At 50.4% G+C, this 15,019-nt stretch overlaps 1 protein-coding gene across 1 annotated transcript in view; it reads left to right on the forward strand.

The window, feature by feature from the left end:
- The first annotated feature begins 6,130 nt into the window (after positions 1–6,130).
- PSMD11 (proteasome 26S subunit, non-ATPase 11) overlaps positions 6,131–15,019 on the forward strand; it is a 29,651-nt gene continuing 20,762 nt past the window's right edge. The window contains exons 1-2 of the mRNA XM_048830089.2: positions 6,131–6,287; positions 9,856–9,957. Coding sequence (XP_048686046.1) covers positions 6,197–6,287; positions 9,856–9,957 — 193 coding nt within the window. The 5' untranslated portion in view covers positions 6,131–6,196. The remainder of the gene's footprint in view (positions 6,288–9,855; positions 9,958–15,019) is intronic.

A 15,019-nucleotide genomic window follows, 5' to 3' on the forward strand; every position in this document is an offset into this window, starting at 1 on the left:
TGCCTCTCCGTTTTCAGAGTCCGCCTCTTCTTGGCCTGATACTTGAACGCCGGCTTCACTTCCTCTCTGCCTTCCAGCTTGCCACGGAGGGATAAACCCCCATTACTGACTCTGAATCCTCAAACTGAGCAAGGAAGTGAAAAAAACCAGGCCTCTTTCCCCCGCCCACCTGACTGCCAGCACTCATTACTTCCAAGATCCTCGGATTCTACTTCTAAGCCCCCCACCCTCTTCACACCGAATGGCCATATCCAAATGCAAAGCAACCTGCCCCAATAAGTGACCCAATATCTCAAGCAGGATGGCCTGGAACGTACACACTTCACTCTCTTCTGCATGTACAGCTTGTGAATTCTACTCCTCCTTGCCCCTCTAAAAATATATGTCCACCATTCTTCCCATGCCCCTGCTTCCGAGTCATGCCCTCCAAATCCTCTTCCAAAAACCAGCTTTCAAGTCAGCTTTTCACACTAATGTAAATAGCATTTGAACATCTGCTCCCCTGGTCCATTAATGCCCCTTCCCACCCACTCCCTGCTCACACGCTCCTGTACCTGACCACAAGACTTAAAGTCACCTCCAGAAATAACAATCCAAGAGGTAAAAAGAAACAGAACAATTGTTCTCCCAGGCTTTACCTCCCAAAGCTGCGGCTGAGGGATCTTAAAGGTGTGAAGTAACAGCACCATACCTGGCTACAGGGGGCTCAGCAGGGTGACCTCCATGCCAGCCCTAAGCCCCTCATCGACTGGCCCCACCCCAAAGCCTGCACCCCCAGCCCCATGCATCCCAACCCTCGGCCCCAGCCCTGAGCCCTCTCCCACACTCTGAACGCCTCGGCCCCAGGCCCACCACATGACTTTTGTTATGTGCACCAATATGAAGGTAATGTGTCACACTTCACCTCCATATTGGTGCACATAACAAAATTTATTCCGTGCACATGTGGAAAAAATTAGAGGGAACACTGGTGGTGGGATCACCTTCTTAACAGCCCAATATTACATTGTTTTAATTTAATATTATGTTGTTGTAATTTAGGTGGAACATGAGATGTAACTTTCTGCTTCTTGGATCATGGCTGCTGCTCTCCTAATATGGCTGCAGAAAAAGACCTCAGACATTACAGACTCCGCTATTTACCTCTCTCCACTGTGAAAACTGACCATTTATTCATACCCTTTGTTTCCTATCTTTTAACCAGTTACTGATCCTTGATAGGCCTTTCCCTCTTATCTCATGACTACCTACTTTGCTTAAGAGTCTTTGGTGAGAGACCTCATCAAAAGCTTTCAAACATCCAAAAGCTTTCAAACAGTATACACGATATCCACATGCTCGTTGACACCCTCAAAGAATTCTACTACATTTCCCTTTACAAAAGGTGTGTTGACTCTTCCACAACTTATTGTATTTACCTATGTGTCTCACAATTCTGTTCTTTACTGTAGATTCAATCAGTTTGCCTGGTACTGAAGTTAGGCTTACAACCTGTAATTGCCAGGATCACCCCTTTTTTAAAAATCGGCATCACATTCGCTCTCTGTCAGTCACCTGGAACAAAGGCTGATTTAAGCACGAAATTAGAAATTCTTCAATTTCATATTTTAGTTCTTTCAGAACTCTCGGGTGAATCCCATCTGGTCCTTGTGACTTACTCGTTTATCAATGTATTCCAAACTCTCCTCTATTGACACCTCACTCTGGGACAGTTCCTCAGATTTGTCACCTAAAAAGAATGGCTCAGCTGTAGTGGGTTCTCCTCCTTTTACTCTGCAGTGAAGATCAATGCAAATAATTCATTTTTGCTTCTCCACAATGACCTTGACTTCTTGAGTGCTCTTCTAGTCCCTTGATCATCCAGGGGCCCCGCTGACTGTTTGGCAGGCTTCCTGCTTCTGATGTACTTATTTTTATTTTATTTTTTGTTTGCTGTTAGTTTTTGTTGCCTTAGCTAGCTGCTCTTCAAATTCTTTCTTGGCCTTCCTTATTATACTTTTACACTTGCCAGACTTTATGCTCTTATTTTCCTCACTAGAATTTGACTTCCAATTTTTAAAGGATGCCTTTTTTCCTCTAAATGCCTCTTTTACTCCACTGTTTAGCTACGGTGGCACCTTTTTTTGGTCCTCTTACTGATTTTTTTTTTATTTGGGGTATACATTTATAATAGTCTCCAGGCATTTTGCAGACATTTCACCCTTGTGACTGTTCCTTTTAATTTCCATTTACCTAATTTCCTCATTTTGAAAGTTAAATGCTACTGTAGTGGATTTCTTTGCCACTTTTCCCCTTTTAAGAATGTTACATTTAATTACATGATGGTTGCTGTCACCAAGCAGATCGGCTATGCCCAACTCCTAGTCTGGATCCTGTGCTCCATTTAGGACTACATTAAGAATTGCCTCTCCCCTTGTGGGTTCCAGGACAGCACTCAATTAGGGTGTCTAGAAATTTTCTCTCTTCATCCCTTCCTGAAGCAATGCAACCCACACAATATGAGGATAGTTAAAATCCCATTATTATTGCATTTTCTGCCCTTGCAGCCTCTCTGATCTCCCTGAGCATTTCACAATCACTGTCACTACCCTGGTCAGGCGGCTGGTGGCAAGGCGGGACCCAGTGGGGCTCGGGGCTGCTACCCAGACAGCCTTGCATGGCAAAGTCCGGGGCTGCCCACCTGGACAGTCCCACAGAGGTTCCAGGGTCAGCGTCGGGGTTGCCAGCTGGCCCTAGGGTCAGGGTCCAGGCTGCCACCCAACTGCCTTGCCAGCTGGCCCAGCATGGCCGGGTCCAGTATTGGGGCTGCTGCCCAGTTCCATACAGTGGGGTCCAGGGTCCCTGATGCTGGGTCCCAACCCAGGGCCCCACTTTGTGGAGGGGTCTCTGGGCAGGAGGCGCTGGGCATAGGGGTCTGTGGGGGCATGCTTTGGTTCTCAACCTGTGGCCCAGGTAACCCATTGTGGGCTGATTGGTTGAGAACCACTGACATAGAGTCTTGTCTCATTTAATCACGACTCTTCCTTCAAAGCCACCAAACCCCTTCCCTTATCCCTTATAGACTCATCGACTTTAAGGCCAGAAGAGACCATCTAGTCTGATCTCCTGCACAACACAGGCCACAGATCCTCACCCATTCCCTCCTTTAACAGGCCTGTAATCTCTGACTGAGTTACTGAAGTCCTCAAATCCTGGTTTAAAGACTTCAAGTTACAGAGAATCCACCATTTATTCTGGTTTTAACCTACAAGTGATCCATTCCCTATGCTGTAGCGGAAGGTGAAAACCCCCCCAGGGTCTCCGCCAATCTGACCTGGGGGAAAATTCCTTCCTGACCCCAAATATGGTGATCAGTAGGACCCCGAGCACGTGGGCAAGACCCAGCAGCAAGACACCTGGGAAAGAATTCCCCATAGTAACTCAGAAGGAATCCACGGGAACTGAAACAATCGCTCAGTCGACCTCCAAAGAGATGGGATTCGTGTGAAGATTTTATCATGAAAAGGACTGGCCACATGGGGAGAAGGAAGGTCAGGATAAGCAAAGACTGGAAGATGTGTGTGATTGGCGCAATCTATACGAGGGCTGAAGGACGGATTGAACAACGTGATCAAACTGAACTCAGAACCCTCCACAACTAGTGCCCCATCTCCAGCTGTTGGAGAGATGGGCTACTATCAGCCATACATGGGCCACATGCCATTGCAGGCAGTCTCATCATACCACCCCTTCATAAATGTATCACGCTCAGTCTTCCCAAGTCCCTCCCACAGCCCCATACCAGCGCCCCACATGGCCCATCTCACCCAGCCCCACACCAGTGCCCCACAAAGCCCCTCCCCTGACCCCATACCAGCGCCCCACATGGCCCCAGCCCCATACCAGCGCCCCACATGGCCCGTCTCACCCAGCCCCACACCAGTGCCCCACAAAGCCCCTCCCCTGACCCCATACCAGCGCCCCTCATGGCCCCAGCCCCATACCAGCGCCCCACATGGCCCCAGCCCCATACCAGCGCCCCACATGGCCCGTCTCACCCAGCCCCACACCAGTGCCCCACAAAGCCCCTCCCCTGACCCCATACCAGCGCCCCTCATGGCCCCAGCCCCATACCAGCGCCCCACATGGCCCCAGCCCCATACCAGCGCCCCACATGGCCCATCTCACCCAGCCCCACACCAGTGCCCCACAAAGCCCCTCCCCTGACCCCATACCAGCGCCCCACATGGCCCCAGCCCCATACCAGCGCCCCACATGGCCCCAGCCCCATACCAGCGCCCCACATGGCCCCAGCCCCATACCAGCGCCCCCACATGGCCCATCTCACCCAGCCCCACACCAGTGCCCCACAAAGCCCCTCCCCTGACCCCATACCAGCGCCCCACATGGCCCCAGCCCCATACCAGCGCCCCACATGGCCCCAGCCCCATACCAGCGCCCCACATGGCCCATCTCACCCAGCCCCACACCAGTGCCCCACAAAGCCCCTCCCCTGACCCCATACCAGCGCCCCACATGGCCCCAGCCCCATACCAGCGCCCCACATGGCCCCAGCCCCATACCAGCGCCCCACATGGCCCCAGCCCCATACCAGCGCCCCCACATGGCCCATCTCACCCAGCCCCACACCAGTGCCCCACAAAGCCCCTCCCCTGACCCCATACCAGCGCCCCACATGGCCCCAGCCCCATACCAGCGCCCCACATGGCCCCAGCCCCATACCAGCGCCCCCACATGGCCCATCTCACCCAGCCCCACACCAGTGCCCCACAAAGCCCCTCCCCTGACCCCATACCAGCGCCCCACATGGCCCCAGCCCCATACCAGCGCCCCACATGGCCCCAGCCCCATACCAGCGCCCCACATGGCCCATCTCACCCAGCCCCACACCAGTGCCCCACAAAGCCCCTCCCCTGACCCCATACCAGCGCCCCACATGGCCCCAGCCCCATACCAGCGCCCCACATGGCCCCAGCCCCATACCAGCGCCCCACATGGCCCATCTCACCCAGCCCCACACCAGTGCCCCACAAAGCCCCTCCCCTGACCCCATACCAGCGCCCCACATGGCCCCAGCCCCATACCAGCGCCCCACATGGCCCCAGCCCCATACCAGCGCCCCACATGGCCCCAGCCCCATACCAGCGCCCCCACATGGCCCATCTCACCAGCCCCACACCAGTGCCCCACAAAGCCCCTCCCCTGACCCCATACCAGCGCCCCACATGGCCCCAGCCCCATACCAGCGCCCCACATGGCCCCAGCCCCATACCAGCGCCCCCACATGGCCCATCTCACCCAGCCCCACACCAGTGCCCCACAAAGCCCCTCCCCTGACCCCATACCAGCGCCCCACATGGCCCCAGCCCCATACCAGCGCCCCACATGGCCCCAGCCCCATACCAGCGCCCCACATGGCCCATCTCACCCAGCCCCACACCAGTGCCCCACAAAGCCCCTCCCCTGACCCCATACCAGCGCCCCACATGGCCCCAGCCCCATACCAGCGCCCCACATGGCCCCAGCCCCATACCAGCGCCCCACATGGCCCATCTCACCCAGCCCCACACCAGTGCCCCACAAAGCCCCTCCCCTGACCCCATACCAGCGCCCCACATGGCCCCAGCCCCATACCAGCCCCCCACATGGCCCCAGCCCCATACCAGCCCCCCACATGGCCCCAGCCCCATACCAGCGCCCCCACATGGCCCATCTCACCCAGCCCCACACCAGTGCCCCACAAACCCCCTCCCCTGACCCCATACCAGCGCCCCACATGGCCCCAGCCCCATACCAGCGCCCCACAAAGCCCCTCCCCTGACCCCATACCACCACCCCACATGGCCCCAGCCCCATACCAGCGCCCCACATGGCCCCAGCCCCATACCAGCGCCCCACGTGGCCCCTCTCTCCCATCAGACCCCTCCAGGCCGGCCCGCGCGCCCCTTCCGCCCAGCGCGGCCTACAGGTCCCGGCATGCCCCGCGCGCCCCTTCCGCCCAGCGCGGCCTACAGGTCCCGGCATGCCCCGCGCGCCCCTTTCGCCCGGCGCGGCCTACAGGTCCCGGCATGCCCCGCGCGCCCCTTTCGCCCGGCGCGGCCTACAGGTCCCGGCATGCCCCGCTGCAGGAAGGGGCGGCGCGCCCGGCCGCCTCTTTCCGGCCTCGGCGTGAGGAGCGAGCGAGCGAGCGGCTAAGATGGCGGCTGCGGCGGTGTTGGAGTTCCAGCGAGCCCAGTCCCTGCTCTCCACCGACCGCGAGGCCTCCATCGGGATCCTGCACTCCATCGGTGAGCGGCCCGGGGCCGGCGGCGGGGCCGGCCCGCGGCCCGCGCTCCTCGGCCCGGCGGCGGCGCGGGGGACCGGCCGTGCCGGCTGCTGACTCACCGTGGGAGCCGGGGGGGCGCAAGGCCGCAGCCCGCGGCGGGAGCGAGGCCCCCGGCCGCTGCTGACTCACGCTGGGCCCGGGGGGCAGGGCCGGGGCGCCGGCCCTGCTTCGCCCTCCCGGGCAGCGCGTGGGGCTCGGGCCTGGGGTCCCGGCTCGGCGGGGGCTTAAAGAGGCTCCGGTCTTTGCCGTCAGCGGGGGGGGGCTACCCCCCCGGGCGCGCTCCCCATGGCGGTCAGGGGCAGCCCCCCTCCGCTGCCGGCCGGGACTGGCCTTTCTCCTCCCCCGGGCAAGCCAGCGAGGCTCTGGGAAGGGGGGTGACACCCCCCCGCAGCCCGCCGTGGCGTGGAGCCCGCGCAGTGTCTCTCCCGGTCCGGGGGAGACTTGGGGGGTGACCCTGCTGTCAGCCCGCTCTCCCCGGGGCACGGCGCCGACCCTCTCCGCTCCCTTCAGCTGGGGGTCTCTGAACAGCGCCTCCCTGCTGTGGGGCCTGCGGATCTGGTCTCTGCCGCTCTCCCCGTTGCGGGGTCTGGGGTTGAGCGTGACGCGGGGTCTGTTTCTGTCTCGCTTCCACCCGCTGCTTGCTCGGGTAAGCGGCTCTGAAGTGCCACGGGCTTCTGAGGCCACGGTTGGTGGCGTGTAGTTGTTCTTGTGCGGCAGTCCTGTTAGGGCGGCATGGCCGGATCTCGGGTTACCGGCCAGGCGGGAGGATGACCGCCTCAGCTGACGAGTAACCTAGAGATCAGAGGGGTGTGAATGATTCCAAACAGCGCACTTGAACCCAGGGTGGGAAACTGCCCTTGCCTTGGAGTGCTGGCCAGACTTGCAGTCCCTTCTGTGGAGGGGGGAGAGAGAATACAATTTGTGGATTAAGCACTAATGGGTTACAGAGCATTTTTTTCATAGTTGTGCAAATTTAATTTGAGTTTGGGTGGGGAGCAGATGGTGTTTTGCTGCATCTCTCCATGCTTGAAAGTTTTCTTTAATAGAAAGAGGGTAAGCTGTTGCTTACCCCTTGGATGTTACTATTCAGCTCATGCTATGGTGGCATACCGTAGAACTGGGAAAGCCATACAATTGTCAGATTGGAAAAATCCATGAACACTGCTTCGTACTGAGTGTCATGAACAGTGCATCCCAATAGCAACCAGTGAGAGTCCACTTAGGATACGGTCTGTTTGGGGTTCAGTAGTTTCCATGACTGTAGCATGTGAGTGGTATAGTAAGTTAGGTCAGCAGAGGGAGGTCTGTAGTAGTTGTCTAGTGTTTGCCACCCTTAAGGTCTCAGGAGTTCTGCTGAAAGTATGTTTTTCTTGTATAGTATCAAACATAATGCTACTTGAATTGCCTTTTAGGGTACATGAATGTTTTGCAGTGCAAAAATAACCTCAGGTGAAAGTGTTGGTAATGCTGAGTGCTAAACAAAGCATACGTAAAAACAGTTGAACTGGAATCCTAGATTCTGGCTGAAGAAGTCCTACAGAAATCTTCAGTGTAACTTTTTTTGTTTCAGGAATCCACTTTGTTTTTATTTGTGCTACCTTCCTGCACTACAAATGTCATGGGGGACTGTCTCAAGGATTTAGCAGTGTCAGGGACATGCAAAAACTACAAAATGGAGCAGTGGCCTAGTTATGTCAGGGGACAACCATGTTTAATTCAGGTCCTCAGAATGTATTTGTAATGTAGATCATGGGATGGGGAGAGAAGAAGCCCTAGAAATGAACAGCCAAATAAATCAGTAATTCTGGATTCTTTGTAATAGGTGACTTATTTCTGAGGATAGGCTTTGAACAAATACTGGTGCTGTGTGTTTGGCAGTTAAATGTCTCCTTGGCTACTGTATAATCTCAAAATAGACCTCTCAGGTGGCTATTCTGCAGGTGGTGAACTACATATTAAAAAAAGAGACACTATGGAAGGAAACACATGAAAACATAATATGTCTTGCTGTTGCATTGGTGGCCTGGGGCAAACAATGAGGTCCACGCTGTAAACTAAATAATATACACATTTGTGTGGTCTGATTTTTAGGGTTAGGGTTCCTGAGAAGCTTGCTTATTCTGTGAAGTTAACTAGAGATGTGACGCACTAGCTCAGGGGTCGGCAACCTTTCAGAAGTGGTGTGCTGAGTCTTCATTTGTTCACTCTAAGGTTTCGCATGCCAGTAATACATTTTAATGTTTTTAGAAGGTCTCCTTCTATAAGTCTTTAATATATAACTGAACTATTGTTGTATGTAAAGTAAATAAGGTTCTTAAAATGTTTAAGAAGCTTCATTTAAAATTAAATTAAATGCAGAGCCCCCCGGACCGGTGGCCAGGACCCTGGCAGTGTGAGTGCCACTGAAAATCCACTCGTGCGCTGCCTTTGGGACGCGTGCCATAGGTTGCCTACCCCTGCACTAGTTAAGGTACTGCTTGGCATCTTCCAGATCTGTTAAGCATACCTATTACTTCTTGTCAAGTCAGTCCTAGTCAAAAGTAATAGTTTGTGGTACCATTGGTAATCAGCTGAGAGATGTGACAAGCTATAGTAGGCTATTTTTTTAAGGCAGTGGGTATTTCTTTTACTATAATTAGACCTTCTGTGGTGGGGAAAACAAAATGACTTTGCTTATGATACTGAGCATATTAAGTTACTGGGGCATAAGGTCTTGTTCTGTGGAGTGAGAAGTAGGAACTTCTGAATTCTAATCCTAGCTGTAGTGCTGCACAAGTAAGCAAGGAATCCCAACTCAAGTCTCAGTCAAGTAAATTTCTTCATATTTCTGTTCTTCTGTTTCCTCATCTGAAAGATGGGGATACTTGCTTGTCTCACAGTTGTTGATTTAATATTTGTAAAGCACTAAGTAGTAGCAAAAGGTATGAAAACCTTTGAGGAGAGACAGCTCCAACTTTTGCAGCTGAGAGCCTGTAATGCCTGCAGTATCTGACATGGAAGTGCAAACAGATTAATTTCACAGCTTCATGCAGCCTTAGCGTTATTTTTTTTGTGGCGCTTTGGCCAAGCGATTGCAACATTACACACAACAGCAGTAAAAACAAGGATCCTAACACCAAGCAATAAGGGAGTATTTTTTTACCCAGCTTGCAGGTTCTACGCTTGATGTCAACATTTAGAAGATGTCATTTATTAGAGCACTCCTTATGGTGCAACAATAGATGCTTGTTTTAGAACAGTCCTTGTTGAACAGCTGGAAAGGTCTTAGTGATGCTTTATGAATCTGAAATCTGACCTGTTTTCAGGACACGAGAAACTTTGTCCGCTAGATGCAACTGTTTGTAAAGTCTAGATAATTAACTGTTTTTAAGCTTTCTAAACCTAACATTTCTATGTAATAAATTTTCCAGCCATATTGACTCCATTGTTACCTGACACACTAGTTAGTTTTCTGGAAAGAAGTGAAAAACTTAACTAATTATGTAGATTCTGTGTTTTGATTGAAATGGTATTGTTCCACTTTCTTCTAGTGAAGCGTGATGTCCAGGAAAATGATGAGGAGGCAGTACAAGTTAAAGAGCAGAGCATCCTGGAACTGGGGGCACTTCTTGCTAAGACCGGACAGGCGGAAGGTAAGCCCAAATTCTGACTAATTGGAATTCTTGTAACATGCATGTACACGCAAGTTCATGGGTCTGTAGGGAGATGCAAACATAAGAGTAGAGCTGGGGAGGAGGGAGCTACTTCCTATCCCGTGAGTCTTTGAAATTTGGAAACTTTTTTTTCCTGTTCTGAAGTTAATCTGAAATTTTTGCAAACCAATAAATCTTTAAAAAAAACCTAGGCCCCCCCCCCCACACACACACACATACTCCCCTAGCTCCCCCTTTACACTGGGGACTTCAGCCTTTTTAAAAAGAAACCTGCACTTAGCAGAAATTAACCAGTTCAACATTAAAAGTTGATTTGTTTTTTTATTCAAAACTTTTCATTGAGGAAAACGTTGAAACGGGACACCTCAAGAATTTAAATTATTTTTCAAAAGCTTTTGAATTGGGTGATTGTTTTGAAAAAATTAACATTTACTGATGGAAAAATGTGTTGGGAAATTCCCAACCAGCTCTACATAAGAGAAGATGTGACAGTCTTTCTTTTGGAGATGTATGAAAGGAGAGGAATGGGTGAAACGTCTCTAATTGGTAATTGTTTGGTTCAGTTTATATTCCTATCTTCGGTTTCCCTGGAAAGTTCTAAGATAGCATGCTTGTTACAGTGAAAGTTCAGCAGTTTTTTGCTGGAGAATAATGATCTTGCATTTATTGAGCACTTTTCATCCAAAAGGACTTCACAAATTGATACACCAACTTCAGACAAAGTTCACTCCGTCCGCTGCAGATGTAGCCAGGCAGCAGTTTAGCCGTATGCAACCATAATTCAGGACATAATGTGGAACATGTACTTTTTAAAAACAAACTGAAGTTGTTTGGAAAGTGTAAGAGACCAGAATGTAATGAACCAATGGAGTTTAATTCTGCTGTCCTGGTCAACACCGCAGTCTCTCTTAAAAAGTGCCGAGGGGTCTTAAATAATAATTGATCAGTTTTAGGTCTGTTCTGAAAGTCAGATGCTTTATTCCCCACTTAACATAAATAAGTACATATTTTAGCTTTTTGGTTTATATGTGGGTACTAAATTAGGTATGTCTGAGTATTCTAGACATTCTGATTTGCAATTGAACATAGCTTGTGGCAGAGTGGATTGTTTCCAGTGTTGCCCTAAATGCAAAGAAACTGTTCCTTTCTGAACTGGTAACTTAAGATGACACCAATACAAAATTAGTTCCCTCCTTTAAAAATAAATCAGTTAGTTGTAGAGAAAATGGAATAAACTGTTCTAGGTGTTGTTGATTCATAAAAGTTGAAGACCGGAGACTTTACAAACAACGTAATGCACTTTGGGTGACCTCCTAGGATCGCTGGTTAACAAGAGTATCACCAAACCAAAACACTTCTCAATTGAGACTAGTACAAATTCTATAAATTGGTGCTTGATTGAAAGTCAACATTTTATGTACCAGATGCCCACTAGTGAGAACTGCAAGGATGTTCTGAAAGATTGGGAAGGAAGAGAGGATTTACTAGCACTCAGAGAAGCTCATTTAATACATACACCGGATCAGGACAGGCTGAAGGTTTTGGGCTTCCCAGAGCTCTGCTGGCAGGCTGAGGTAGGAAGAAAGAGGTGATGCCTCTTTCTACTCCTCAACCTGGTGGAAGTGACGCGGCCACTTTTTCTGTCATCCACGGTGTGAAGATAGCAAAATCGGAAGGGTGCATGTAAATTACTCTTAGGCTAGATCAGGGGTCTCAAACTCAAATGACCATGAGGGCCACATGAGGACTAGTGCATTGGACCGAGGGCTACATCACTGACACTCTCCCCTTGCTGCCCTTGGCCCTGCCCCCACGCCACCCCTTTCATGAGGCCCCGCCTCTTCCCACCCCTTCCCTGCCCCCATTCCAAACCCTTCCCCAAAGGGGCAGGGAGTTGGGATGTGGGGTGCAGGAGGTGTGCGGAGTGCAGCAGGGCGCTCAGGGCAGGGAGTGCAGGAGGTGTGTGGGGTGCGGCAGGGGCTCAGGGCAGGGAGTTGGGATGCGGGGTTCAGGAGGGGTTTGGGGTGCGGGCTCTGGCCCAGTGCCGCTTACCTAGAGTGGCTCTGAGGTGGCAGTGGCAGGTGCCAGGGCAGGCTCACTGCCTGCCTGCCCTGGCCCCGCACCACTCTGCTCCGCTCCAGGAAGCAGCTGGAACCATGTCCCGGGGGGCGGGGGGTACAGGGCTCCAAGTACTGCTCTTGTTGCTCCTCCAGGTACCTCCCCCGAAGCTCCCATTGGCTGCGGTTCCCCGTTCCCGGCCAATGGGAGCTGTGGAGGGCGGTGCCTGGAAGCAAGAGCAACACATGGAGCCCTCTTCCCCCACCCGGGGCCGCAGGGGCATGTTTCCCGCTGCTTCAGGGAGCGGCGCCGGGCTTGCAGCGCCACAGGTAGGCAGAGGGGCGGTGGAGACGCGTGGCTGGGGGGTGCGGGGAGCTTGGCGGGCCTCACGAAAGAACCCTGCGGGCCGTGTGTATGAGACCCCTGGGCTAGATCCTAAATTGTCATATCTTGTGCCTTCTTCCAGGTCCTTTGTAAGTGAGTTACGCTCACTTTCACATCAGGCTGGGGTAAAATACTCCCTGCAGTTTAAGGGTCTACGCTTATACCTCTGAATTTGACCTCCACATTTCTGTTCTGCTGCCTAAAAATTGATGAGTTTCTTGAAAATTTCACTGTTTCATTGTGTTATAAACAGCAGGAATGAAACTGATTAAACTTATAAATTTTGCTCTGCTACTGGTATTTTCCAGAGGACATTTTCCTCTTGTCACTGGTATTGCTCTTTAGTCCTCCCAAAAGCCTTGGTGAAAAGAGGATTTTAAAAGCAGGCAGGGAATTAGTTATAACTACTGCAAAACAAATTGAGTCAAAGATTTATAGCATTTCAGCCATACTGATTGTCTCCTCTAAATCCCCTAAGGATCAAAGCTTCCTAGTTTCCCGACTGAGAACCCAACACTGTGCTGTAAAGTTTGTGGAGAGTCGCACTCAAAATGTCTCCAGTACTACAGTTGGGAGTGTTATGCGAAGTTTGCAGTATAGATTCTAGCAAGCGGGATGTCTCCTGCAAATTCTGGACAATAATTAAAAATTCTAGGGGTGGAGTGAAGTGATCTTAATTTCCTAGAGAAGAAAGGTTCTGTAAGTCAGACACAACAACAGTTTAGGAAAGGAAGATAAAGCCTGATTTGATAGGGCTTGAAGGTTAAAACTGTCCCTCATGCCACTAAACTGCTGTTAACATGAAATAAATTGGTAGTCTGTTCCTAATGGACAAATGTTCTTGTTACAAAAAGCATTGCTGCAATTGATCCATTGTCATCTGTCTTGGCAGAGGCTAAGAAATAAACTGGCATAGGGACTAATTTACCCCTTCATCAATCCAATCTTATACTGTTGCTCATCACCGTAGGATTGGCATTGTTCCCTCAGGTCAGGGATTTGGTGAATGGCATTGTAGTGTGTGATTGCCTTTTTCCTGTGATGGAGCAGCAGACTTAATATTTCATGGCAGCTGTTCCAGTTGTCTAGGGCTGTCAGTCAGTCCCTCCTTACCAACACTACACTTACTTAAAAAATACTAAAAATAGTTATCAGTAATTCCAATGGGAAAGAAATTTCTGTTGGAACTCGCAGCTTGTGGGCATGAATTTATAATCCCTCAGCCACAAATTAGTAAAATGTATGGATTTATTGTCTTGCTCCCAGTGACATTCTAGGCCTCCTTTTGAGTCAGATCTCTAGTGAAATAAAACTTGACGAATTACCTGGCAGGGTTGGGCAAGGCTATTTAAATCAGGTGCAATATTTATGTTCTCTGAATGTTTAACCTGAAAATCCTGTTTTTTTAGGAATTTTGGCCTATTAGCATTCTGCATCTTTGTGCAGAAGACCTATGTTTGAGTTGGTCCTGACCAGCCAGGGGATGCTGCAGAGGCATTGTGCCCAGGAGATGAGGTAGTGCCTTGTGTTACTTGAGAAACTGATGGATTTTGAAAGGGGGGTGGGGGGGGCCTGAAGAAGACAAGAAATTACTAGCTAATTTAGTAATATGACCCAAAGCTAAGTATGCAGGATCATGTCTGGAGGGAAACAAGCCTTGCCCGATATGTTCAGTGGGAAAACAGGCTGCGTCAGGGAGCAAGGAAGAACATAGTGTCTTCATGTCATCATTGCATCTGCTGTGTCACTTCAGCCTATATGCTCCCTTCCTCCTAAGTCCAATGGGCCGATCCAGAGGCAGCCCTTTTAACTGCAGGAGGGAAGGTTGTTAGAGGTTTTATTCTATATTTGGCAAACTTCTTATTTGTTAAAAGAAAGAGTGGTGCTTGTGGCACCTTAGAGACCAACAAATTTATTTGAGCGTAAGGTTTCGTGAGCTGTCTCTAAGGTGCCACGAGTACTCCTTTTCTTTTTGCGGATGCAGACTAACACGGCTGCTACTCTGAAACCTGTTCTTATTTGTTGTGGCACTGGGAGAAAAGGCCATTGTCAGTTTGTTGCTGTCATGATGGGTTGCATTCGTTATGAGACAAGCCATTGAAGAGATGTCTTTGCCTTCTCCCTATAATGACAAGTACTTTTACCTCTCTTAGGTAGCTTATAAAGTTTAGGAGCTTTCAGTGGAATGAGTGTTTTAAGAATGAATGCCACCAAAATCATGGTCCGTTAAAGCTGTAATCTCTCGTTACTTCCACTGCTGGCCTGTGAAGTAGTAGTAATGTTATTTGCTTTTATGGAAAGGTCAGGACACTAATGAAAGTTCCTGGTCACTGTAGATTCAAACGTAGGAGAAATACAGTCAATAATAACTCCTAAATTGGAAGGATCTTGAGCAAAGTGATCTCAGGCAGGGTGCGATTGAGATTAACTGCTGCTTTGTCATGCTCCCCATATAAATCCTAGCAGTGCGTTGTGAACATACTCATGACTTGTGGTTCTCAAGTATTATTACAAGTTACAAAATAGCCTCCATTGAACTCGAAGGGACACTTAAGATTAATAGGTTTCATTTGTGCTAAAATGATTGCTTCCCGTACAT

Source organism: Caretta caretta, chromosome 27 (assembly GCF_965140235.1).
Source record: "Caretta caretta isolate rCarCar2 chromosome 27, rCarCar1.hap1, whole genome shotgun sequence".
In the NCBI taxonomy this organism is placed as follows: Eukaryota; Metazoa; Chordata; order Testudines; family Cheloniidae; genus Caretta; species Caretta caretta.